The sequence below is a fragment of the Simochromis diagramma genome, unplaced genomic scaffold (genome assembly GCF_900408965.1).
Source record: "Simochromis diagramma unplaced genomic scaffold, fSimDia1.1 OVJJ01000486.1, whole genome shotgun sequence".
Lineage (NCBI taxonomy): Eukaryota > Metazoa > Chordata > Actinopteri > Cichliformes > Cichlidae > Simochromis > Simochromis diagramma.
Genome location: NW_024387047.1, coordinates 2,569,885 through 2,595,332, shown reverse-complemented (window position 1 = coordinate 2,595,332; position 25,448 = coordinate 2,569,885). Strand labels below are relative to the sequence as shown.

Sequence of the window (25,448 nt, the reverse complement as noted above, 5' to 3'; positions counted from 1 at the left end):
TTTTTGCAGCTGCTACTTGCGGAAGCATGATTGGTCTGCAGCTCATTCAGGCAAAGAGCTTTAGGCAAGGCAAGTTTATATATATAGCACAATTCAACAACAAGGTGATTCAAAGTGCTTTACAGAGACATTAAAAACAAAAACAAATAAAAAGCATGATTTAAAATTGATTTAAAAAACAAATAAACAAAAAAAAACAGTACATAAAATCAAAACAGATAAAATCAGAACAGTAGATAAAATCAGTAGTTAAAATATAAGTTTTGAAATTTAAGTTTAAAGGTGTGGATTTGGTGCTTTATTCAAATGCAGCTGAGAACAGGTGAGTCTTCAACCTGGATTTGGGAGTTTGTTCCAGATATAAGGAGCATAAAAGCTGAATGCAGCTTCTCTGTGTCTGGTTCTGACTCTGGGAACTGATAAAAAACCGGATCCAGATGACCTGAGGGATCTGGAAGGTTCGTACTGGGTCAGGAGGTCACTGATGTATTTTGGTCCTAAACCATTCAGAGCTTTATAGACCAGCATCAGAACTTTAAAGTCTATCCTCTGACGGACAGGCAGCCAGTATAAAGACCTCAGAGCTGGACTGATGTGGTCCACTTTTTTGGTCTTAGTGAGGACTCGAGCAGCACAGTTCTGAATGAGCTGTAGTTGTCTGACTGATTTTTTAGGTAGACCTGTAAAGATGCTGTTACAGTAATCAAGCCTACTAAAGATGAATGCATGGACTAGTTTTCCAGGTCCTGTTGGGACATCAGATCTTTTATCCTTGAAATATTCTTGAGGTGATAGTAAGCTGATTTTGTTACTGTCTTAATGTGTTTTTCTAAGTTTAGGTCTGCATCCATCACTACACCCAAATTTCTCGCCTGGTTTGTGGTTTTTAGGTGTATAGATTGAAGTTCTCTGGTGACCTGTAATCGTTTTTCTTTGGCACCAAAGACTATTACTTCAGTTTTGTTTTTGTTTAGCTGGAGAAAATTGTGGCACAACCAGTCGTTAATTTCCTCAATGCATTTACCAAGAGCCTGTACTTTACTTAACAGATGTCTATGCTTCTGATCAGTTGATAGGAAAATCTATTCAATGCTTAAATAAAGGAAAGAGAACTTAAAAAAAATGGTTGAAAAATGCTTTGATTAGAATGCTGATGATTTCCTTTGTTGGCATGACATGTACTTTTAGGGGCAGATCTGTAAGACTTGGCAGTTATATAATAATAATTATTATATTTTAAAAAAATGTTTATGTTGTTTGACTTTCGCTGCAATGTTTGGACTAAATTTCCCAGGCATACATGTTGTGGTGTAAATTTTCTATGTATACATTTCTGTAGGTGGAGCTGTTTTCCTTGTCTGTTTTGCAGTGTGCTGGAAATTATGCCATTAACTATAAAGAAGTGACACAGAGATGCAGAGTAGCAAATATATCCTCATACATCCTGTGTCCAGGATTTCCAATATAAACATCAAAAGAAATTTGCATTAATGAAACACAAAGTATAACTAATTTATTGTTACATTGACTGTTCTCTCATTTCGGTCCTACTTTTTGAACTTTTTGTTTTGCAAATCACATCTACACATGGTAATAAAAGTAAAACATGACATACACAATGCTATTATTTAATTATCAAAACCAATGCAAAATTCAAAAGCAGCAAACTAAGTGAAAAACCAAGTACAACCATATAGGACCCATAGGAATTAAAAGGGTAATTAGCAGCAATTGATGGTTTTGACCATTCAGGTGTGTGTTAACTCAATACCAAGGAGGAATCTGCAGAGAAATTTCAACCATAAACATCATAAACTCTACAGTTACAATGTTAAAATTCATGAGTAAAATTGGAAAAAGATTGAAAAAGTATGGCTTGCTTGGAAGTGTTGCCATGAGAAAGACATGGCAGCACTGCTCAGCTTTGTGTTGCATCTGGACAAACCACACAACGTCTGGAACAGAAGTGTCCAACTCCAATCCTAGAGAAATACTGTCCTGCAGCTTTTAGATGTATCTTTACTCCAACACAGCTGAATCAAATGATTGGATTACCTCTTCAGCATGCCATCAAGTTAGGAAAAGGCCTGGTAACAAGCTATTCATTTGATTCAGGTGTGACAGAACAAAGATGCATCTAAAAGCTGCAGGACAGTAGCTCTGTAGGACTGGAGTTGGACATCCCTGGTCTAGATCATGTTTAGCCATGATACACAGCGCCATGTTTGGCCAACAACACCTCATATCACATGTCAAGCACGGTGGAGATCTTAAAAATCAAGGTTTCTATATTCACCAAAATAACTGTGATTATTATTTTTGCCGTAATGAAGCAGCCCTGTTTGCCACATGACAACGACTTTCACGTCTCTTCTTCTTAAAACGGATTTAGCAATTACATTGATACATACTAATTAGCTCTTTTCAATGAAGTCATGCACGCACCCCTGCATCTGCCCTCAAAGCTTAACATTTACTTTACATCTGGTAACATCTGCATGTCAGCACTGTCACGGTAAGTATATTAGCAGTCTGGTATTACCATTTAGCTCAAGGCAAGGAGCAGCTAGCGTGATTGAGTGTTATTTCTTGATAATGTGAACGCTCATAACTGACAGAGATGCTGACAGCGTAAAAGGCTTGTCACACAACCAGCCTGCAAAACAGTATGCAAAAGTGTGGGAAGCCACAAGCAAATGATGTAGTTCATTAGTTTTAAAATGAAACAAATCTTAGTGTACCGTTGCTTTATTTTAAACTTCAGAAATGGAAGATCAAGTTCACACGTATATATATATATATATATATATATATATATATATATATATATATATATATATATATATATATATATATATATCAGATATATTTTGAGCCTGACTTGCAACCACAGCCTTTTTAAGATCTCCTCCCAAATTTTTACTGATGTTCACATCTGGAATCTATAGGGACTAGTCGGAAAACTTGAGCTTGCGTTTCTTGTTTGTGCGTCAGAGCTGCGTTGTGAAATGGTGCACTACCACGCTCATGTCAGTTAAACCTTCTTTTAGCTAATTTGCAGTCATATGGGGGTTTTACGTTGCCTTTCTATCCAGCAGCCATGTAAATTTGTTCTTCCAGAGCTTGCCTTTCTTTTCACAGTTGTCCTTAACTGACGTTTCTTAATGCCATTTTGGAAAGTGGGAATTACAAGCTGGAAGTCATTTGATATCATTTTATAGTTTTCCACTGCTTTGTGGGTGTCAGTTAAAAACATTTTTACACCCTCAGTCAGATGCTTGAAACAGCCCATGGTTTAGTGCTACTAAAAGATTTAAGTAGTTGGAAAACAGAACAGCTTTGCTTTTTTTTAACAATTATAAAACTAAGATTATTGGGATAAAATGACTTTTTGTGGTTAGTTTTTTTGCTGCAGAGCTCTAGCTTTGTCACAAAAACATCACTCGACCCAATTGACAGACCTTCCAACTAGCCATACTTCTTCAGTCTTTTTCTAATTGTACTGTCATGAATTTTAACATTTAACATGCTGGCTGAGGTCCATAGAGTCTGAGATGTAGTTGCTGGGATTTTTGCAGTTTCTTTCCCTCTTGGGAACATTTAGCTTTGTGTTAAGAGATGCTCATACCTGCTGATGATTAGTTCATCAGGTGCATTTGATTAGCACCACCTGGCTGCTGCTTACCTTCTTAATTCCCATGGAAGCAGTTTTCTTGCACATGGTCAGCTTCGGCTAGTACTTACAAGAATATAACATACAATCGAGTCACAGAATTGCATAGTGCATCTAATGTGCTGATCAAAAGTTGTAAGACGACATCACCGGGTCCTTAATATTTGGCAGGGGTCTCGAACTCCAGACCTCGAGGGCCGTTGTCCTGCAGGTTTTAGATGTGTCCTTGATCCAACACAGCAGATTTAAATGGCTAAGTTACCTCCTCAACATGTCTTGAAGTTCTCCAGAGGCCTGTTAATGAACTAATCATTTGATTCAGGTGTGTTGACCCAGGGTGAGATCTAAAACTGCAGGACACCGGCCCCTCGAGGCCTGGAGTTCGAGACCCCTGATATTTGGGATTGATGCTGGGGTCAGTCAGGCAGTTACACACTACTACTGTGAATCCCGGGCCTGCTTGGATACTCCTTCAGTGCATGATCTCAGCAGGAAAGAGAAAATAACACCAACAGTGTTATTTAGTGTAGAGGGAGAGAGGGAGTTGGAGAGAGAAAGAGAGATTAGAAAAGTGGAGCTAACAGAGGCAAATGGAGAGAGCACATCTGTCAGTGGCTGGAGATCATGGCAGGCTGGAAACACTAAGGAGCTTACAGCCGTAATCACAATGGGACACTATGGTCGTAGTGCAGTGTGGCATTACATAAATGTGCCACTGTTATCCACCATCAGCTCCACTGGACAGTCTGGGCTGATATTTACTGCAGCCAACAACGTTACGTATTTTAACATTTTTTGCTCTTTTCTGTGGTTTTTCGTAGGTTTCTTGTAGACATATCTGAAATCCCCCAAACCAGTGACATCACCATGAACTGTGGGACTCTCGATCTTGCACGTAAAGCTGCTTTTCTAAATTCCTGAAGAGCAGTTTTTTGCAGATTCAAGGTTTTCCACAGACAATGGCGACGTGTTCTTTCTCCACACTGTTCAAGGGGAGGAGAAAAAACAAAACAAAATCATAATCTGCCTAAAACGTGCACAGACAGGGTCCGCGTGTAAACGGCTGGTCTATTGTGCGCAGGCTTTAAAAGAGCGAGGGCTGGATTCAGAGGAAGGGAGAGAGAACAGAGGAGGAGGATGAAGGGAGGAGGAGGACATGAAGCGGAGGGGGGGGTGTCAGAGCAGTTTGCTTGCTGTTGCACTGGTGTGCTGTCAAAGGCATTACCCCCCCACCTCCACCCACGCCCATCTACCCACCTGCCCGCCCGCCACCAGCCATACCTCACACGGAGTGACACACTTTTTCCTCAGCTCAGAGCACCTCGGCTCGGCTCAGCCACACACCGCCTGCAGTCTACTGCTGTGTGTGTGGGCGAGCGTGTGTGTCCTTCAGCAAACTCTGCGCTGTCCTTCAAGCAAATCTGTCCGGACTGTCCTCGCACTAAACTCACGTCCTTCCCCACTGCATCGCAGACACATTTTGCTGGACAGACTGGCAAAGTTTTCAGCTCACTTTACAGTACCTCACAGTTCACACAGCAAATATAGATTTTTTTATTTTTATTTTTATGAGTTTTATCAGTCTTATCCATCATGCTCACCCATGAGGGAGGCATGTGATTGATCCCAGCTTCGCAACCAGAGTCTCAAAGAGCCACAAAAGCCACAAAAAGAACAAGAAGTCGACTGAGTCGACTGTAACAGATGGTATGGCTTCTACAGAGCACTGATCTCCACATCACAGAGTCAGCTGGGGATTACGCAAAGAGATCGAAGACAAAGAGACAGTTCTGCGCGATGCTTCGAACAGCCCAATCTCCATGTAGCTTATTGTTGCACCAAAAATTGATTCAACTTGGGTGTTTTTCCTCGTCCCTCTGCCGCATATTCATCCCAGCTAACATCCTTCAGAGGTTAATGTGTTTATGTGTGTATGCAGATCAAGGAGGCAGAGGCTCTGTCCCAGAGTGTGGTGTCTATGGGGGAGGAAGCAGGAGAATTTCTGCCTAAAGCCTACCTGGCTCTGGGACTCTGCTGCAGTCTGCAGGCCTCTGATGGTAAATCTAACCACACAATCTGAAGAAATATATGGAGAACATCCTATCCAAAATAAAAACAATACCACTGGTCATTTGTTTGGAATTCCCTGAGAAAAGCAGCAGTTTGTGGTCATGCAAAGAAGAAGGCAGCCAGCTACAACACCTTGTAATGAGTTCAGGGCTGATGTTGGGTTCACTTGATTTCCAATGGACACAGTTTAAATTCTGTCCACTGCCAGCAGGAAATAGCTTAGTCGACAAGTGTTAACTAGATCTTACTGTCTATGGGACTTTTTATTCTGGGTCTGTGAGAGTAGCATTGCCTGATTCAATAATTCATGTTTGCCTTATATTAGACTGGACCTTTATAAAACCTGTCAGTTCATCCACTCCCTGAAACAAGTTTATTTCCTGGTATTCTTTTTTCAAACTGCTCCCCAAAAAAGGAACCGAGCAACAAGTGTAGGGAAACTATGTCCATAGCCAGAGCTTTGCCCTGAGCTTAGTGAATTATCTGCTCTCATTGACCTCATACGAAATGGAGCGTTGGAGCAATCTAAAACCTGAGCGTCAGTCAGCATAATGCAAAACTGTAAGTGAAGTGTAGGTGAAGGCAGCTAGCTAGAAAACCTTGTGATGAGTTTGAGCTGTTCCATAGGACACAATTTACCGTATTTGTCTGACCATAAGGCGAACCGGATTATGAGGAGCATTAAGCGAAACAAAACAGTCAGATAAGTCAAACTTTACTCAACTCATTCTTCTTGCTTCCTCCTCTTCTGTACCATTGATCCATTAATGTAGAATTATCTCGCAGCTGCTCTATTCCCATGTTGTTGCTGTATATTAATGACTAACCTCGTATTGTGGATGGATTATCTCATTTGTTCTCCCGACTGAAGTTTGATCTGTTTACAGCATCCTGCCACGTTAACTTTTATTGTGATAGCAGAGCTGTAAGTTTTAATGTTTCAGAAATCTCTCAGTCAGAACATGGTATATTATATTAAGGTAAAAAATAGCGAGCTAACTTTCTGCTAACTCCGTAAAATTTCAGAATTTCCGGTTTCATGGATGCCTGGATGTTAAACTTAATTGTTACACCTGGTTAAGCAGCAACGCTGATCATTTTATTAAAGATGAAAGAAATTAGACAGTTTTTAACTCTCAGTGTACCGCAGTGTTTGTTTGACTTTGGGACCTGAAACTGACGGAGTTTTGGACCCAGATTACTCCTCGAGGCTCCTGACTACGGCAGCCGTAATGCTCCGGCAAGCCATCAGGCGGTGCGTCTTCGTAGCTTACCAAAGTTGTACTAAAACAGATCTTTGAGCACCGTGTACCACATAAAATTGGTTCAAGACCAGTAAGCACAACCAGAATTCATACATGCGGTGCACCGGATTATAAGGCGCACTGTCGATTTTGAGAAAATTAAAGGATTTTAAGTGCGCTTTATTAGTCCCAAAAATACAGTAGGTCTCATTTCTGGCTAATAGGAAATAGTTTAGTCAACATCAACAACGATGGACTGTCTAAGCTACTTGTCAAGACACAGGCCTTCATATAACTGCCCCTTATTCCAACTCTTGTTTTAACTTGCTTGAACCGTGGTCCATCATCAGCTTTTATTTTTATCTGAAATTGTAAATTTCCCATTTTTCCTGCAGCTTCTCTGACCACAGACCGAAACGACTTCAACAAAAAGGCACTAAATGCTTTGAAAAAGTAAGTCAGGCTTGTTTCATTCTCTATCACGTGTTTCAGCCACGCAAGCAAGCCACACAGTTCAACAGTCCACCCTCACTGTGCTATTTGTCTTCCCTCTACAGAGCTCATTCACTGGACCCTCAGGATGCGCAGATTGCCATGTACCTGGCTCTGCAGCTGGCCATCGTACGCCAGGTAAAAGCAAGCCAATGGAATCAATACTGAAGCTTATTTTTTTGTTTTTTTTGACAAACTTGTTTTTTTTCTTTTTCTTTTTGACAAATTTGGTGTTTATCTGGCAGGTATCAGCAGCTATGGAGCCCCTTCAGGCAGCTTTATCTCTCTGTGGGGATGACTTACACTCCCTCCACCTGCTCACCCTGCTGCTCAGTGCCCAGAAACACCACCGTCATGCTCTGGACACCCTTACTTTGGCCCTCGGCCAGCACCCTGACAACTTCAAGTAAAACCTACTATGCCATCCCACACACACACATGCACACACGTACGCAACAGAAAATGTTGGTGGACTGAGGATAACTCAATCGATCGCTGCACTTCTAACACTTTGTAGATTGTTTTTTAAGTGTGTGTGTAAGAGAGCTCCAGAGAGCGGTGCAGCCAGGTTCTATCCTAACACCAGTCCTCTCCGTAGGGATAGGGTGTCTGCTCCGCTACACAAAAGGCCAAGCACACACCACACACACACACTTGAAGCCTTATTTAGACGTGCCAGAGTGGAAGTCTGCATTGCGGTACCGATGCCCCTCATACACCCTTACCCTTTTAACACTGCAGCTCTGACCCAGACCTAAGCGCTGCTGTCCTGGCTGAGCTAAGACGTCCTAACACATAAACCCACCTGTCTGCTACGCTAAGCACACACACTTTGACAATTAAAGTGAACTCATTTTGGGCATGGAGGAAAGTAGTGATGTGAAAGGACATGTTGCAGGTTTAAGGGCTTGAACCTTTGACCTTTGGCTTCAGGGCTGGTATTACTAACCATTTCTTCACCTTTGTGCAGAATCATATTCGACCAAGACTTTTAAAGTATACCAGAGTTAATAGATAAAGTATTGTAGTAGGCAAAGTACACAAGATCATAAGTATGAGAAAGTGATAAGAACGATTTTTAATTAGAATCCGGTTTGATTTGAAGCAGGTTGGTTGCAGCATGAGCCCATTGCTCTGGTTTCTTTCCTAACAGTATTTCACTCACATAATTCTAGTCATCCGGCACAAAAACATCTAAAAAAAAAAACCATGCTCATTAGCAGTGGGAAAAGCTCTATTGTATCTGACACTGACAACATTAACTATCAAGGCCAATTATTTCACACTAACAATAATTTGGAAGCATGTTGCATCATCTTTCTGATGTGTTTTCTTTCTATCTCAAAGCCCAGTCAAGCATTACAGAGTACAGCCATTTGGGGTCAGTGTTGGCCTCCACGGTCGCAGAGCAGACAGATGGGGTGCATCCATAGATCAGGAGGGAGAGGAAATGCAGACAAGAAAAAAAACAACAAAACTGATCAAACAGCGAAAGGAAGGAAGGACACGAGAGCCTGACAGAAGGAGAAAAACACAGAGTGGGAGGATCCAGGAAAGACACTGTTGATTACAGAACTGATTTACCGATCTGTGCTGTAGGTACAGTCGGTAGCTCGCATGCGTTCTCCCACTGTCTCGATGCACAATCACACACTCTTAGACACACACACACCTCCTTCGCAGAGACACTTGACTGCTTTGACCCATTTAAGAGCTCTTTTCCGGGCTCAGCCAATCACATCACTCTCTGCGCCAGGAATCCCCATCGCCCCGGTAACCATGAGGTCATATGGATAGAGCAGGCAGCATCGTTGTTGTTTCCAAACTGTTGTTACAGATCACTACCAAGACACTGAGTCAGAAAAAAAGGAAAGAAAAAAGGAAACATATCTTTTTGTTGGTAGTTTCCTGAAAGGAACAAATGAATCATTAATCGAGGTTTACCAGATGTATTATTTATTATTACCTGTAAGATTTATTCATCTGTAATACTAGTAATAATTTTACTGTCAAGTCAGTAATACACATTGAAACTAAGCCATTATTAGTGGAGAGAGAGGCATACAGTAGCGATGTGAATAGGCTGGCTCTACTTGCTTAAGCCCAAACTATTAGCCAATCAATAATCATGAAGCGCATAATAGCTTAAAAACATTATAGCTAAAGTGATAGCTGGTCTAAGTTGGATTACAAAGATAAAGTTATGAGCAGGGCACTGGTGAATATTTTTTTTGCATTAGCTTTATACTGAAAGATTTTCTAGTGTCAGTGTGTTCCCTTCTGCATCTCCCTCAGCTGCTCTCTTAGCAGCTGTTTTAGCAGCAGCAGCTAGCAACTAATTAGTTTCTTGATATCCTCTCTCTTATCCTATTTTTATTCGCAGTAGCTGTTTTTAGGTTTTTTTAAGTGATGTATGTGAAGCCAGTCAGATGAAGTGGAGCATTTTGGCAGCTTATGATGAAGTAGGTGGAGACCAAAAAAAGAGCCAAAAGAAGAGTCACCAGAAGTGCAACTCAAAATGCTAGTTGCTAGCTGCTAGTATCTGCCTCAATCGGTTAATTTTAACTATTCAAAATTGAATCTATGAAATAATGACAACCTTGTAATTTCCCTTTTCCTTCTTTTTACTTTCTTTCTCACCCTTAGCCAGCCAGCCTTTACATAATAAATTAGTGAGGAAAGCCAGATAAATTTAGTTTCAGTGCTAGCTATATAGCTAGCAAGTTGTAACCTGGTGGTGTTATTGAGTTGTGTGGATATGTACAGGCAAGAATAGCTTTTCCTAAAAAATTAACTAAATTTCTATGCAGATGACACTGTTGTGTGACTGTGTGGCAGCAGCTTTTTAGCTCACTGACTGAGCCATCTCAGGTTTTTCATAGGCACACCAGTGTTAAATCTCAAATTTATATAGTAATGCATCAATGTCTCCACCTGAACCTACAGAGTATGCTTGTTTCCATGCAGACAGAGAGGAATAGTCAAATATTATGACGGCCTTTTGCAAACACTGTATCACTGAACTTGCAATGCAATGCAACCAGCCACTGCAAACAGAAACATGGTCCTAAATCCATCCTAGAACATTCTGGACCATCTGGACTGAGGCCCATTTTCAGACCTCAGAGTCAGAGAATAAAAGATCCAAAGACTTGGTGTGAAAGGATGTGTTTTCTCAGTAACGAGCTCATTGAATATCATTTGCTTTGAATACGTGAGCGAGCATCTGAGATCAAAGCTCGCATTCCGCGACAGTCGTGCATGTGTGTGTTTTGTGTGTGTACTTGTCTGCTGTGGAGGGGGCGAAGAGGATGCGACCGTGTGTTTGAGATCGTAATCTTGCTCACGCATGTTTGTGTGTCACTGCATGTGTGCATGCATGTGTGTGATTCTTGTTTGCCACTGCCTCTCTGCACCACAGCAAACTGTCAGCTCACTGTAGCATACACAATTTCTCCTTCCTCCTTTTTCTCCCACATCCTCTACCCCCGGCTTCTGCCGTCTTCTGTCTCTCCGTCTCATCCTATCTCCTTCTTTCTTTCTCTTCCTTTTCTTGTCTCTCATTTTTTTTTATCTTTCAGTCTCCATTTCTCCCTTTTCTTTGAAATTTTAATCACTCAGTAAAGAGGCATGCATTTCAATGTGAAATGGGATTCTGCTACAGATTGAGAGAGCTGAGGCAATACAGGGACGAGGGGGAGGGTTGCATGTGTGCATGTGTGTGTATGAGAGGGAGAGAGAGGAGTAGAGACAGTGATTGTGGTCTCACAGTTTGTACTAAAGAGAATGATTAATCCCAGCCTTTGATTCTGCATTCATCTAACGGGATGTTGCAGCAGGAGCGTGTACTGCTACATGTGTGTGTGTGTGATTCTGCACAAGCATGTGTTAGCCTGCACATGCAGGCCTGGATTACTATGTGCTCTGAGCAAGCATGGGTCTTGCGTGTTATTCTCTATGGATGTGCATACTGTATATCTGTATACTCATTATATACTCGAGTGTGACGCACACGTGCACTTTTCTGTGTGTGTGCGTGCACCCATCTGCCTGTAGAGTATCCGCACTCTGATCTGTGGGAGTGCAGAATGAGTAATACTGTACATGTACCACTTTTTCTAAGGAACATTATTAGCTATTTTTATATGGAGTTTACGCTAGTGCTCACCGCTCTTAGCCAGCCACCACTGAGCTCTTACTCTGAGCTACACTACTCACTGCTATGCATCCTCAAACACTCCACTCTGCACACACCAGGCTCACTCCCAGGAGGCTGGAAATGACAGCCTTTGTAATTTCATGTGCAGTTTTGAATGTTGTAATCTTGATGAAATCTGTCTGTTGTGGAGCTGTGAGGGAGAGCACTGATTGTAATAGAGGAAAAGGCTCTATCCTTGGATGACTTAGATCAGTTGATATTTCTTTTTTATGTTCACAGTGAATTAATCGTGCAAAAACACGCTGTAGAATGAATATATGACTTTACTGTGCTATATTTTCAACAAACTTGTTTTTTTGTTTTGTTTTATACCTTCTAATATGCCATATTAGAAGCCCTATATCAGTGACGGTGACATCTTTTCCTAATTTTACCAATTTCATATGCCGATGTTCCCGTTTTCTGATTGCTACAAGAATAAAAATGTCTTGAATGCAAACATAAGTCTTTTTCAACCTTTCCGTTGTAACAGTTTGCTTGCTGTTTTTCAGATGACGTTCATCATGTTTGATGCTACTGAAGCCTTTCACTAACCGAAAGGGCAAAACACATCCCTTTTTAAGCTTTTAATCTGAAAGTATATTCCAGTTGCTTTTACTTTTACCAACAAGTAAAAGCTATTGGAATTAACTAGTAAATGATGACAATATTTGTACATAAAAGATGCAAGTAATGAAATTAATTGAGCTTTTCCCATCATTTTAACTCCAGTTTTTATCAAAAGTAGTGCAGCCCAGTGAAATTTAGCACTACAAACATTATTCAAAAGCCTTTCAACACTTTCCAGAGGTCCGAAAACTCGCGTTTGATTATTTGTTACAGTAGCAGAATATAGTTAGAAACTGGCATCTAGGGAATGATGATGGTCTAATCTAGCCATGAAGCCTACAGGTAGATGCCGGGGTGGTGGATGGGTTGAAAGAGCAAGCAGCAATGAAGGGCAGTAGTGGCAGCATTGACATATCAGCGGGAAATATGGGAAATTTACAATTAAATAGACCAGCAAATCGGGATGGTGTGTTTGCCATATTGCATGAGTGGAGCGAGGCGTGTAATGCACCATCCGCTGTCTCTCAAAAATATTTTTTTGATGCAACATTGCACCTAACAACGTCTGCAAAAAGCTCACATATAGTGGGAACTCAAGAGCTGAACTCATAGTGTTTATGCAGAGGAACACTTGAAGCTCTACAAATAAGATTTAGTTGATAGAAAATGACAACCATCTTCTTGAAGATGTTTGTTGTTGTGGGTGGCTATGGCTCCAGAGGTGGAGCAGGGTATCTACTAGTTTGAGGGTTGTTGGTTTAATTCCTGGTTGTTCTAGTCTGCATGCCAAAGTATTCTTGAAGAAGATACTGAACTCTGAGTTGCTCCTGATGAAATCATCAGAGAAAACACTTAAATATAGGGGGAAATTCTTGGGTTAATGAGACATGTTGTATAAAGCACTTTAGGCGCTTCAGTACAATGGAAAAGCGTTATATTGAGGTTAGCCAGTCCTTTGAATATTCTAAAAGATGCAGGATATTAAAGCAGCAAGAGACATTTCTTTTTAGTTTTATAGTTTTATCGTTCATTGGATTATATTGTATCCATGTTTTCATGTTGTTTAGGCCAAATTGTGATGCTACCATCATAATGTTGCAACAGAGCAACATTTTTCCAGTCCTCTGTGGTCCAGTTTAGGTGAGCCTGTGTATATTGTAGCCTCAGCTGACAGGAGAGGTACCCGCTGTGGTCTTCTGCTGCTGTAGCTTGTCTGCTTTAAGGTTTCATCTCTTGTGTGTTCAGAGATGGATGCCTTGGTTGTGGCGATTGGTTGTTTGAGCCCCTGTTTCCATCCTATTAGGTTGAAGCACTCTGGCCAATCTTCCCTTGGATCTCTGGTATCAACAAGGCATTTTCACCATTCCCTGCAAAGCTTAGAGATGGTTATGCGGGAAAATCCAAACAGATCAGCAGTTCCTGAAATACTCAGACCTGCCCGTCTGGCACCAACACTTAAATCACCTTTGGCTGATTAGAGAGTGATCAGTGAGTGTGCACAATATACAATAACTTGAACTTCATTAAATTAAACAAGGGATTCAGAACAACAGGGTATCTTTGCTGATTTCAAAGCACTTTTTTAGTTATGTAGCTCCATTAACCATATTAATGGCCTCCTATGAACTCTAGTTTTCTTTCAGTTTCAGAAGAAACTTGCAAATTTATTTCTTTGCAAGCTCTTATTTTGAAATTACCATGAAGGAGTGGGTTTCATTAATGACAAATTTTTATTTTTTTTTTATTTTTTGCTTTTTAAGCAAATTAATGACAAATTGAAACTGACTGGAAGAAAAAAGCAAGATTACTGTAATTTATCTGTGAATGAGTATGAAATTTATATTATTTGTTGTACAAACATTACACAATATAAGTTTTACATGCTCATTTGAAACTCAGCAGCTTTATTAGAAAATAATTACAAACTTTCAGGTTACGCGGTTCTTTGTTCATGTGAGATACACCCACACACACACACTTTGTCACATCTTAACACTTAGATGGGTTTACATCATCACAAAGCTTCTAAACGCTTTGTCACACCGGTAACGGGGAGTCTAGAGAGATGCACACAACCACACGTACACACTCTGGTGGACTCCTACTGGCAGGCGTATCCTTAACTCAGCGTCCCTCGGCAGCACTTGTCATCTGCATGTCAGCAAATCCAACCCCGTTCCTCCCACACTCGTACATTTTTTTCTTTTCAAAAATCCCTCCATCATTGCTTCACACCCTCCGCACACACTCCCTTCTCCCAGCCGTGCACCGACCCGTGAGTCAGTAACGAGGCGCATTTCAACAAGAGTTTTCTCCCCTGACACGAACTCCTTTCGCTCAGCCATTGATCCTCACCTTCCCTCCATCACTTCATCTATCTCTTCTTCATCCCACCACCTCCCCCCTCCAGACTCCCTCCCTCCCCCTTGACAGGAGAGCACAGAATAATTGGAGGAGCCTTCAACAGAGGCAGTGGACAGCTTGGCGTCAGATGTTGCAAACACCATAGTCTCTCTGCCTCTTTCCCTCTCTCCCTCCTCACACTCATGGATGAGTGATGCCCATGACAGACCCCATCCTCTGAGAGCCCCTTCTGGCAATTACTACACACACACACACAACGGCAAACACACACACAACGGCAAACACACACACACACACACACACACACACACACACACACACACACACACACACACACACACACAAGCACACAGACATACAGACTTTCACATCAGAGACTCCCACATCACTTAACCAGTTGTCTTCAACTAAAAGGGCCGAGCGGAAACACTCTACAGCCTCCTCTCATCAGCCTCTCAACACACACACAACTCTTAGAGGTTGTTGTTGATGACTATCTTTACTGTCTCTGCTTCTGTTGATCCATATGTGCATTATTCTACATGCAATATGTTTATGGGCTCTAAGCTCCCAGCTACTGCACTAGCGCAAACACACATGCTTGCATGCAAATTTATGTCTTGTGATGTGTTTTCTAACTCTTCTAACCAAATAAGTTTAAAGTCTGTTGCAGGGGATAATAGCTGGTAGCTTTTACATCCCCTCCAATCTTTTATGTAACAATAAGAACTGTTCAAGGCTTTCAATCTCATGCACTCAGTTTACAGATTAACGTGCATATTAGTTAATCTTATATGAACAGATGTTCTGGTTATAAAAACAAAACAAAACTGTTCAAATTTAAACAAAAATGGATTGTGGCTTTTTCTTGTTCCAGTTTGCTGTTCACAAAGGTAAAGCTTGAAGAGGTGTTGCTCGGCCCGGCTGCAGCCCTGCATACCTGTGAGGAGATGTTGCAGCACTGGCAGAGCCGCTATGATGTCAGCCGCTCCAGGTGAGCATGCACAAGAGAGATAAGCATTGGCGCTACTTTGTTTATCGTGCGCTGCAAAATGTGCATTACCGTTTAGCTCAAATAGTTTCTGTGCTGTTGTGCACGATGAGGCTGGGAGGGGGCGGCTGTCTCTGCTGTGGTGTTATTCAGTTTGTGTGTGTGTGTGCGCGTGTGTGTGTGTTCACGCATTAATGCTTTTTCTGATATAATGTTCTACCTGTGACCTGAGTGCTTTTGAGATGTTGACCTTTTTCATGTTTTGAATACCAGAACTGACATACAGCAAAGCTCATTATTACCCTTCATAATAACTGAACACTAAAGGCACTACCAAAACCAATACAAAAATACAAATATAAAAAAAAAACAAATGCAAAAATTATATTTATTTATAAATGAAGGCTGGTAGAACGATTACAGACAAAAATTTGCATGGAATTTGTATTTTCTTTGTAAAAATTTCCCATCTAACTCTTTATTTTCACATAGTTCCTGAAGGAGCTAGGAGGATGAACAAGAAATATACTCTTTGACCATTTCTTAATCAGAGTTTAGCATGAAGTCAGTTAAACATCTGGGATATTGATCTGGTGAGTTTGGCAGCAGAAGGGGTTCTCAATCAGTTTTAGCTCCTTCATACCATTGCTCAAGAGCTCTCTCTTGGTGGTGGGTCAGTGAAGGTCTGTAGAAGCGTATCTGAGGAGAGACACACAGGCCTTACAGGGTAGGCAACAGCACCCTGACTGCCATTAGGTATTGGGATAAAATTCTGGTGTGGTGGGTCCTGTGTTCCTTTTGGTGCACAGCAATTCCCGGACTCATGTGACGAGAGTATGCAGGCAGCTCCTGGAGCATGAAGGAATTGATACCAACGACTGTCCCGTGCTCGCCTGACTAACATTTGGACAAAAAGTGGTGCACTAAGTTAAAGCATCAGCTAATGCTAGCTAGTTTGCTAAGCCAGGTACTTCCGTAGACTCTATTTATGTATTACACAAACAAAATTATACCTAATAATAAATACTAAATGTTAGACACATTAGAATTTCACTGACCAGAACACAAGCAAAATAATTTAGATGGTCCATACCTCACATCAGGTGATAATCATTGCATCCAGTACATTGGAGTGGTCCACTTCAATGACTCAAAGTAGCTGATGATGACTGAGAGTTTGATGACTGACTCTCAGGCATAGCTTCCACACTAAACTCCTTGTAGACGTGTGTGGGTAACACCAGTAGGTATTTTTTTGAAATCTCTATTTAAATTAGAATAAAGCTCATTTTAATAACTCCAGGTTTTAACAAACTACATCTACTGACTCACCACTTGAATCTGATTAAAAACGGCTTCACATTTTATGACTTTTTCCAGAAATAAGGTTTAAAATATCTTTTCCCCCTGAATGTTGTGCATTTACTATGCATCCACAAAGCTGAGGCTTCACTAATGGCTCAGTCAAGTGGTTCTTGAATAAATGGCATGCTGGAACTTCAGGAAGTGCAGTTTCTGCTACAGTAACAAGTATAATGCTCGACATCACACTGGTTACACTGTGAACCTCTGCATGGAAGCATGCATTAGTGTTGCTACACAGTAGAGCTGGGCGATATGAGATTTTTTCATATCACGATATGTTTTTTTCATTTCAGGCGATAACGATATCTATCACGATATAAGCCAAATAACTATATTTGTAAGATTTAAATGTGCCGTTGCTCACAAGTAAAATGTGAAATAATCAGCAGCTTGTTTTGAGTTAAATATTTATTTCCCATAATAAATTCAACAGAGTAGATGTACTTAAGGAACATGAGACTTTTTCAGATAAATAAAGGCAAATATTGCAAACTACACAAAAGGCAGCCGCTAAAGCATTTCAGTTTCAAAATAGAACAAACAAAACAGACTAAACTGTCGATTCCACTTAGAAACAAAATATTAATTCTAAAAATAAATCTTAGTTTGTTTTACAGAAGAACAGACAAAACTGACTAACTTTTGTCAATATTAAATAAACTGAGAACTAAAAGGAAATTCTCAATCTCTCCTTGTTGTATAGCTGAGCTTTTCAAACAGTTTTAACAGTTACTTTAGTCTGACAAAAGCCGAATGACGAATTAGCGCTTCCAGTCAGAGACTGAGCATGCACCGGTTTATTGTATTTCCAGACTTGCTTTCAGCACAATTTACAGTGAACGCTACTCTGTTTGACTTGAAATAGCCGAAATACCTTCACACTACGGAACTTCTATGGCTCTTCCGTTCGACAATCTCTCCGGCATTGGAACCAGCATCTGTTTTCTCTTCGGTAACCTTCGGTCACGCTCTCGGTTGATTTTTCTCTAGTCGGCACACTCATTTCCTCCATTACCCAGGCGGCACGGCGGCTGGCTGCTTCCCAAACAAATACACATGTGCGGCTTGGCACTTGTGCTGTACATAACAAGTCACGTGACGTGACGCTGCGGCTGTGATTGGTTCGGCTCTGCGCTACTTAATTTGGATTGGCTGTTCTTTTTTTCTTTTCTTTTTTTAAGAGGACAAGAGCGGTGAGGCCTATCGCAATAGTTAAATTTTTCTATCGAGAAAAATTTATTTCGCAATACATATCGTTATCGTTCTATCGCCCAGCTCTACTACACAGTTAGCTCGCTAGCTCATGTTTCATTGGCTTTTTTCTTTGACCTCTCCTTCTAACTTGATACAGAGAAAAGATGCAGGAGGAAAGAACTGAGGAAGCTAATAAACTTTAATGTGCAATTTTTGAGACTGCATTTATTAAGGAAAAATGTTGTACAAATATGTATTTTTAAAAATGGACAAATACTTTTCAGAACAATGTAATTTAAGCTAGCCTAGCCATTTCAAAATGTTTAAGAATATCTATCTATCTATCTATCTATCTATCTATCTATCTATCTATCTATCTATCTATCTAAAATACTGATTTAAGAGTTGACCATTTCCTGACTTATCTTTCCTTTATGCTCCCTTCATGTTAAAAGTGAGTCATTGATACTTTTTAGCTTTAGCATAACCTTTAGCATAGCAAAATGCTAAAAGCAGAAGGAGGACCTGGCTATCGCACACCTTTGCTTTTCCTTTTCATTATTAGCAAGCGAGCTGTAATACACAAATTATGTGTATTAAAGCCAATTTATTTAAGATGGACTTGATCTTTAATTTCAGTCACAGGTGGAATCTCACGGATAAAAACAAAAACAGTACATGTGAATGTCCTCTCTGATGTGTTACAGCGAGACAGATGACAGCAGCAGTATACCGATGCCTGAGAGGACAGAGGTCAGCCCCAGCGGCAGGAAACCCTCCATCCACCTCACCCTGCCTGACTTCCAGGACACCTCCACTGGTCTGTTCTCTCGCTTGCTCAAATCTTTTAGAAACGACATGTCACTGTGCATATTTGGATTGCAACATGCCGAATTGATTAGTTTAAGTTAAACACATCCTGCTCTCTCTATGGCTTTGGGTAAATAGCAGTGAGAAAGGTGAATTTGTAGGTCAGTCTAAATCCCCCAGCTTTTGACCTATTCTGGATTAAAAGCCCTGTTTGCTTGTCTGCAACCCAGTTCCGGAAACCAGATGTGCTGTTTAAATATCAATGATGTGACTCACACCTGTGTTTAGAGCAGGATCTGCAACCTGCACATTTAGTGTTCAGGGATTCAGGACATTATAGTTACTGGCTTTGAAATATTTTACTTTTTTTTTCTCTACGGAAGAAAACACAGTTTCTGTCTGCTTCTCATCAATGCTAACATATGCATATTCATTGTTCAGGTTGTAAATCACCACTTTAGTGTTTAGTTGGTTTAATGTGCAAGATGAGGAAACATTTGCAGCACTAACAGCTCCCATTTCTTACCTATGATCCTGCTTCAGGTTCACAGAGTCCTTCGTCAGTTGCACTATCCCGTCTTGAAGCGGCTCTGTCCGAGGTGTCAGACCTCAGCTCTACCCGTCGCCATGGGCCCACCTATATTTGGACCATCCTGGAACGCATTTGGCTGCAGGCTGGTATGAGAGCGCACACTTGAATGAAAATGATATTTCAGGAATTATTGTGGTTGGGATCTTTTGGGATTTGAACCTCTTTTCATCCTCATCTGAGATACAAGGTCAGCCCATATCGTGAAACCATGTTGGGGTCCATGAGCTTTAACTTACTGGTGAACTAAAAATGAAATAAAGACAAAGCTTGCATTAACTTTGCTGGACAAATGAATCAGATTCAATGTTTTATCCTAATGATCTGAAGCCCAACAGTAAGAAACCATTTTAGTCATCCAGTTTTTTTTTTAAATAAAAGCTATGAAGTAGACAACGAGGCCACAGCTCAGCAAAGCATGACAGTGTTTTCATGAGCAGCACCTGTCTGCTAAAACACCATGCTAACACGTTAGCTGATAGATTACCTTGTTCACACTGCTGGTTCAGTATACTGGCATGCTAATGTTTATCAGTAAGCGCTAAAGCCAGTCTGCAGCTCATGTAAAAAGATTGCAAAAAGATTGTGACTCGAGTCACTAAAGCCCCTTTTCCATTAGTACCTACTCACCCAATGAGAGTGGTTGTTGTTATAGTAATGTGTCCGAGCGTCCCGTGACGTAATTAGCATGATCCACGAACGCTTAAACAAAGGTGGATGTCGACGCAACAGTATACCTGCTGGTTGGTCTGTGGCTTTTCGTCAGACTCGGGGACCACGGCGTTGTTGGTGGTTTTGATTTTCGTGAAGGAGATGCTCTCATGGCTCACTGAGTGATTCCCCGACCAGCCAATTGTTGGCATGCAGTCTGATGATGTCACATTTTAGTACCTGCTCAGATTGCTTATAACCCCGGCCGAGCAGGTACTATTTTAGTATCTGGTACCAGGTACTGTTATCTAATGGAACACCCTTAAACCGTAGTAAACCGTGCCGAGTCAATCCGAGTGGGTACTAATGGAAAAGGGGCTTTTAAGCAAAATGAATGACTGAAGCAAATTACTGGTAAACTGTTTGATAGTTATTGAAAACCTAAAACTTACATTGTTGACTTCATGCTGAGGCAAATATTAGGGGACCTTCAAAGTAAGTAGTCTTCATCCTGTGGCAACCATAAAAAATTCTGTGGTAGTCTTTTCAGTGAACTTCGACCAATGTCATAGATCTGCCTCGCTTTCTCTAGATGATATTGACAACAGAGAGCGATCACATCCACGTCGAACGTGTGGAGATTTTAGTTCCTTTATGCTACTATACACTGTAAAAGGAGCATTTGAGTTGTAGTTGACATAATGTAGTGTTATAAATAATTGTCCATGATGCTCTGTTAATTTAGAGCAGCTTGTGGCATAAATCATACAGTGTGTGGCAGTCTAAGAAGTTATCTAAGCACTGTGCGTAGGTCTTTCTGGTGATGTCACAGAGCAGTACCAGTACCTGATACCACAACAGAGCATACTTTTCAAAATAAAACAGGAAGTAACTGGAAATGGCAACTGAGTTAACTCACTCAGACACCAGATGCAAATGTGTCTTTACAGTAATTGCCTCAATAGCTATTGAAACATTCGACTATGTGTCAGTGATGCCCTCACCAAAGATATCCAGGTAACCCTACAGTAAATACAAATACAATCTCCGCTGGCACCTTTTAATGAATGTGCGATGTTGCAGTGAATGAAAGCTGTGCAGCCTCGCTGTCTTCCAACGCCTTGCTGACCTGTTTATCAGCTCAGATGAGTTTCAGTCGCTCAAGGGAGTGAGACACTGTTTGTGCGTTCGGTTCATTGTGAGCGTGCGTTTTTGTTTCGGGCACAACAGTCACTGAAATTCTCAGAGAATATTAATTTTGCTACATGCGAAACCCTGGAGAACGCAGCGTTACAGTATAGAAGATTTTTGGAAGAGAATATCTATTTGCAGGCTTGTTGGTGTTTAAAATGAAATAGCTGAATAGTTGACACTGACGTGTCTCAGTGCTTAAATACATTTGGCCACTGCTCTGTTAAGGAGACAATGCTCAGTTATCCATATTGCTGTTGCCTCCACCCTTCTTCAGCCTGCCTGAGGAAGTTCACATAAAAGAGCAGAGCATGAGCAGGAAATGAAGGCCGAGGATCTGTTGCACTTGGCTTGAGTGGATGAGCCATGAGAGGCAAGAATGGAAATGCACACAGCGAAGATGCCTTTGCTGTATTCGATGCTTTACGACACAAGAGGGGTTGAATGGAGCCAAGCGGTCACGTCCCCCGTGGCTTTGTGTAATCTGAAGGTTATTTTCTATGTGTAACCTCTGAGCCTCTGCTATTCATCTGCTGAGAGCAGTGTGTGTGTGAGAGAAACCAAGGGTGTGGCCCCTGGCTCAAGGCTGGACACCAATCCCCCCCCTTCATTCTTTCATAGCATTCCTCTTCTCATCGGTCACTTCCTCTTCTTATCTTACATTCTGTTTGGCCTAACAGAAAAACGCACACACACACACGGCTCTTTAAAAGGAATACATTTAGCAGTATGCGAGACTCACATACTTAGCTCTAAACATATAAATATTCTCTGTGCATGCAGGCACTGATCTAACAGTTTTTTCCTATGAGCAGCAGGAGAAAGTCTTACATAATCGCTCACTGAAACCTTTTTCCCCAAAATGAAGCCATGAAAAGGAACCCTGAGGCAGCTGAAAAGGGTTTTTGTTTTTTTTCTTCCATTTTTTTTGTTTTCTCATCTCGCAGAGGTAGCATGCGTGCACTAAGTATTTCCCATCTGTGCATCTCTGAGATGCAGGTAAACAAACAAAACATCCGCTACCAAACACACACATGGGTTCTCTGCACTCGGGAGCAGACGGCTCTCTCGATGTATTTGCACAACAGCCCTCTCTGTAACACGTGCGCACAATGCTGTCAGTGTTTTAGAGCTGAAGGGTTTCCTTCTCAGGGTTTCTCTGCCTGTTGACCCAATGTCCTCTCACGTAAATGATTGACAGGTCTCGCTGAAGCATCCGGTCCGCACATTGGTCTGCTCCAGCTGAGGGGGCAGGTCCTGTGGTCAGCTCTTATTTTTGAGGTCTTATTGGAGAGTAAAGTGCTTGTGGGCGTGATTCTGACTTTGTGTGTGTAAACATTTGTGTGTGGGGTTTGTCCTCATCTTCCCAGCAGCAAAGAAAGGAGGCAGGCAGCTTTAATATGTGATGGCCATATTAGGCAACAGCTTCATGACTTTCAGCCACTACATCGCTCCGACTCTCACTTTCATGGTTTGTGTGTGTGTTTGTGTGTGTGTTTGTGTGTGTGTGGTTGTGTGTAGTATTTGAGCACTGCACAGATATTATTTTTACATGATGCTGCTGAACTCACAGCAAAGTTCATCACAGTCACTGTCACAGGGTTACTCAGGGCATTAATACTCTTATTCTCCTCTTTTTCTTTCTCTGGCTCTCCATCTTTGCTTCATCACTTCCTTTCTTTTATTGTTTTCCCTCCTCTGTCATTCTGTCCTTTTTCTTTCCCCCCTCCACCTCTTTTCCTCTCTTGACCTTTTCACCTCCTTTCTTTACTTCTCTCTCCGTGTCATCCTGCAGGAGAGCTGTTCATGGCAGACAGTCGGCTTAAGGAGGCTCAGTTCTGTATAGCCGAGGCCAGTTCGCTCTTCCCCAACTCTCACTCTGTGCTGCTGCAGCGGGGCCGCCTGGCCGAGCTCCGGGGCCACCTGGACGAAGCCAAAGGCCTGTATGATGAGGCCCTGGCCATGCATCCTACAGGAGAACGGATACTGGTGCACACGGTGAGAGACAGCGGATGCTTTAGAGGCTGCAAAATCAAGTTAGAACTTATGTAACGCTCTGCTCTTTCAAGTGTCACACATGCAAACATGGTGTTCAGTATCCTCTCTCACACACATGCACACAAACACATGATTGGCTACAGTGACATGTTTAAATGCTATAATTGAGTAAATTAAATCAAAACTGATGTAATATGCAAGCGGAACACTTATTTGATGTCTGCTAAAAACACACACACACACACACACATATATTAATGAAATATTTGCAGTACTTTTAGTTGACTGAGCTAAGTTATATAAAAGTGTACTTCACGCGAGATCTTTTACATTTGGACTTGCTGTTGATTAGCTCACACGCTCTGACTCAGACAGTGTAGGGCTGTTTAATGAAGTTAAACGTCTTCTCAAAATTCACCAAGTTAAATTACGTCACAGTTAAATTGCATCAGCTGCCTTCAGCCTTCATAAACACGCCTCCCAGAGAGTAGGAAAAGGCTTTCCTCGCAACAACAACAGCAATACGTGTAGATAAAAGTACATTTCAGAGGACTTTTGTCAGTCAGACTAAACCATGTCCCACTGTGGTCACATGTTCTTATATACACAGTAGCAATGTGGCAGTGTGCGCACACATTTTTAATTTGATATTTAAACAATTTTTTGAGTTATTATATAGATTTTAATCCATCTGATCAAACAACTAAAGACAGGACTCAGGACTCAAGACACAGATGAATTTGAGCTCTTAGCACTTTTATATTCAGTTACTGTATTAAACTATAACCTATACACTGTATTAACAAAAGTAATCACTCACCCTTCCAAATCATTGAATTCTTGTTTTCCAGTCACATCCACTGGCTGACCTCATCAATGTGCTTCTGGGAGAACGGTCAAAAACTTCAATAAAGCCTTCCCAGATTAAGCTGTTATATCACATTTCGACATCATTTTAAACTCTATAGATTATGAATGTGACGTCACTCAAGCTCATATGTGTGTGAATGCAGACGAGTGAATACTTTTGCCAGTATAGTGTACATAAAATGAAGCGGCTGCGGATTTACTTTAAACCTGCAAACCAGCAGGCGGCGACTGCTCTGAATGCAAAAATGAAGACAGATTCTGTTGTGGTTTCTCACAGGGTGCGATTTGCACATTGCATGAGAGCTGTCTGCCGTGCTGGATGTGGTACAATCACTGGCTGATAGAGAAGAATGTGCATTTGCCCGACTGGTTGGCAGTGGTTCCTAGAGGTTGCTGGCTCTCACTGGGTGAAATCGGATTTAAAGAAGGTGCTCCACCAAAAAAACAAAACAAAAAACCCTACAGTGATTGCTTTGGTTGCTAACAGATTGCTACAGTTGGCTGCGTTTGTCTGCAAAATCTTGCAAACTACTAGGCGAGTCGTAGTACAACTTAAAAAAGTGTGGCACAAATCAGAAATGGAGAAGGTTCACTTTCAAAGTAAAAGTTTTGCTCCACAGATACAGTCATGTTTAAGGAGTTTTACTTCTTAAACATGACTGGTGAACAGTCTCCATTTCCTGTTTGTTTTGCACTTTTCACAGTTCCATTAGAGCTCGGAGAGTAGCTGTGTTTGTAGACAAGGACTTTGCTTCCATTCAAACTACAACCACTGCGTTATGTTAGCAAGCAAAGCAATAACGAGGATGTTTTCACCAACCCATGCAGGAACACACATTTCTCCCTAGTGACAGATGGTTGCCAGGAGGAACACTTTCCATCTCTATGATTATGTGACTTCCTAGCGACTCCCATCAACCACTTGCAATCATTCAAGGAATTTTCCCCTTGTGATGGGTGCTTGCCACATACTCGTGGACCTGTCTGTACATGTTCTTACTCCCAAAGTGTAACATTTTACGCTAGGTGACAAATCGTCGATATGTTACGCTTCCGGGCACCCAACATGTCCCTGTATTACGAGATCGGAAAAATGAGGAAACATGAGAACCGTTTGGAATGAATCTACACATGCTTGTTCATTTTACTTAAATCACTTTGTAAAACACTATCTAACG

At 41.3% G+C, this 25,448-nt stretch overlaps 1 protein-coding gene across 3 annotated transcripts in view; it reads left to right on the top strand.

The window, feature by feature from the left end:
- Positions 1-25,448, top strand: part of ttc7a (tetratricopeptide repeat domain 7A) — a 64,850-nt gene that overhangs the window by 20,781 nt on the left and 18,621 nt on the right. For all 3 annotated transcript variants that reach the window (XM_040044678.1, XM_040044677.1, XM_040044679.1), the window contains 8 exons: positions 5,613-5,730; positions 7,383-7,440; positions 7,545-7,617; positions 7,725-7,885; positions 15,489-15,605; positions 18,869-18,981; positions 19,515-19,649; positions 23,198-23,400. In XM_040044678.1, the coding sequence (XP_039900612.1) occupies positions 5,613-5,730; positions 7,383-7,440; positions 7,545-7,617; positions 7,725-7,885; positions 15,489-15,605; positions 18,869-18,981; positions 19,515-19,649; positions 23,198-23,400 (978 nt within the window). The remainder of the gene's footprint in view (positions 1-5,612; positions 5,731-7,382; positions 7,441-7,544; positions 7,618-7,724; positions 7,886-15,488; positions 15,606-18,868; positions 18,982-19,514; positions 19,650-23,197; positions 23,401-25,448) is intronic.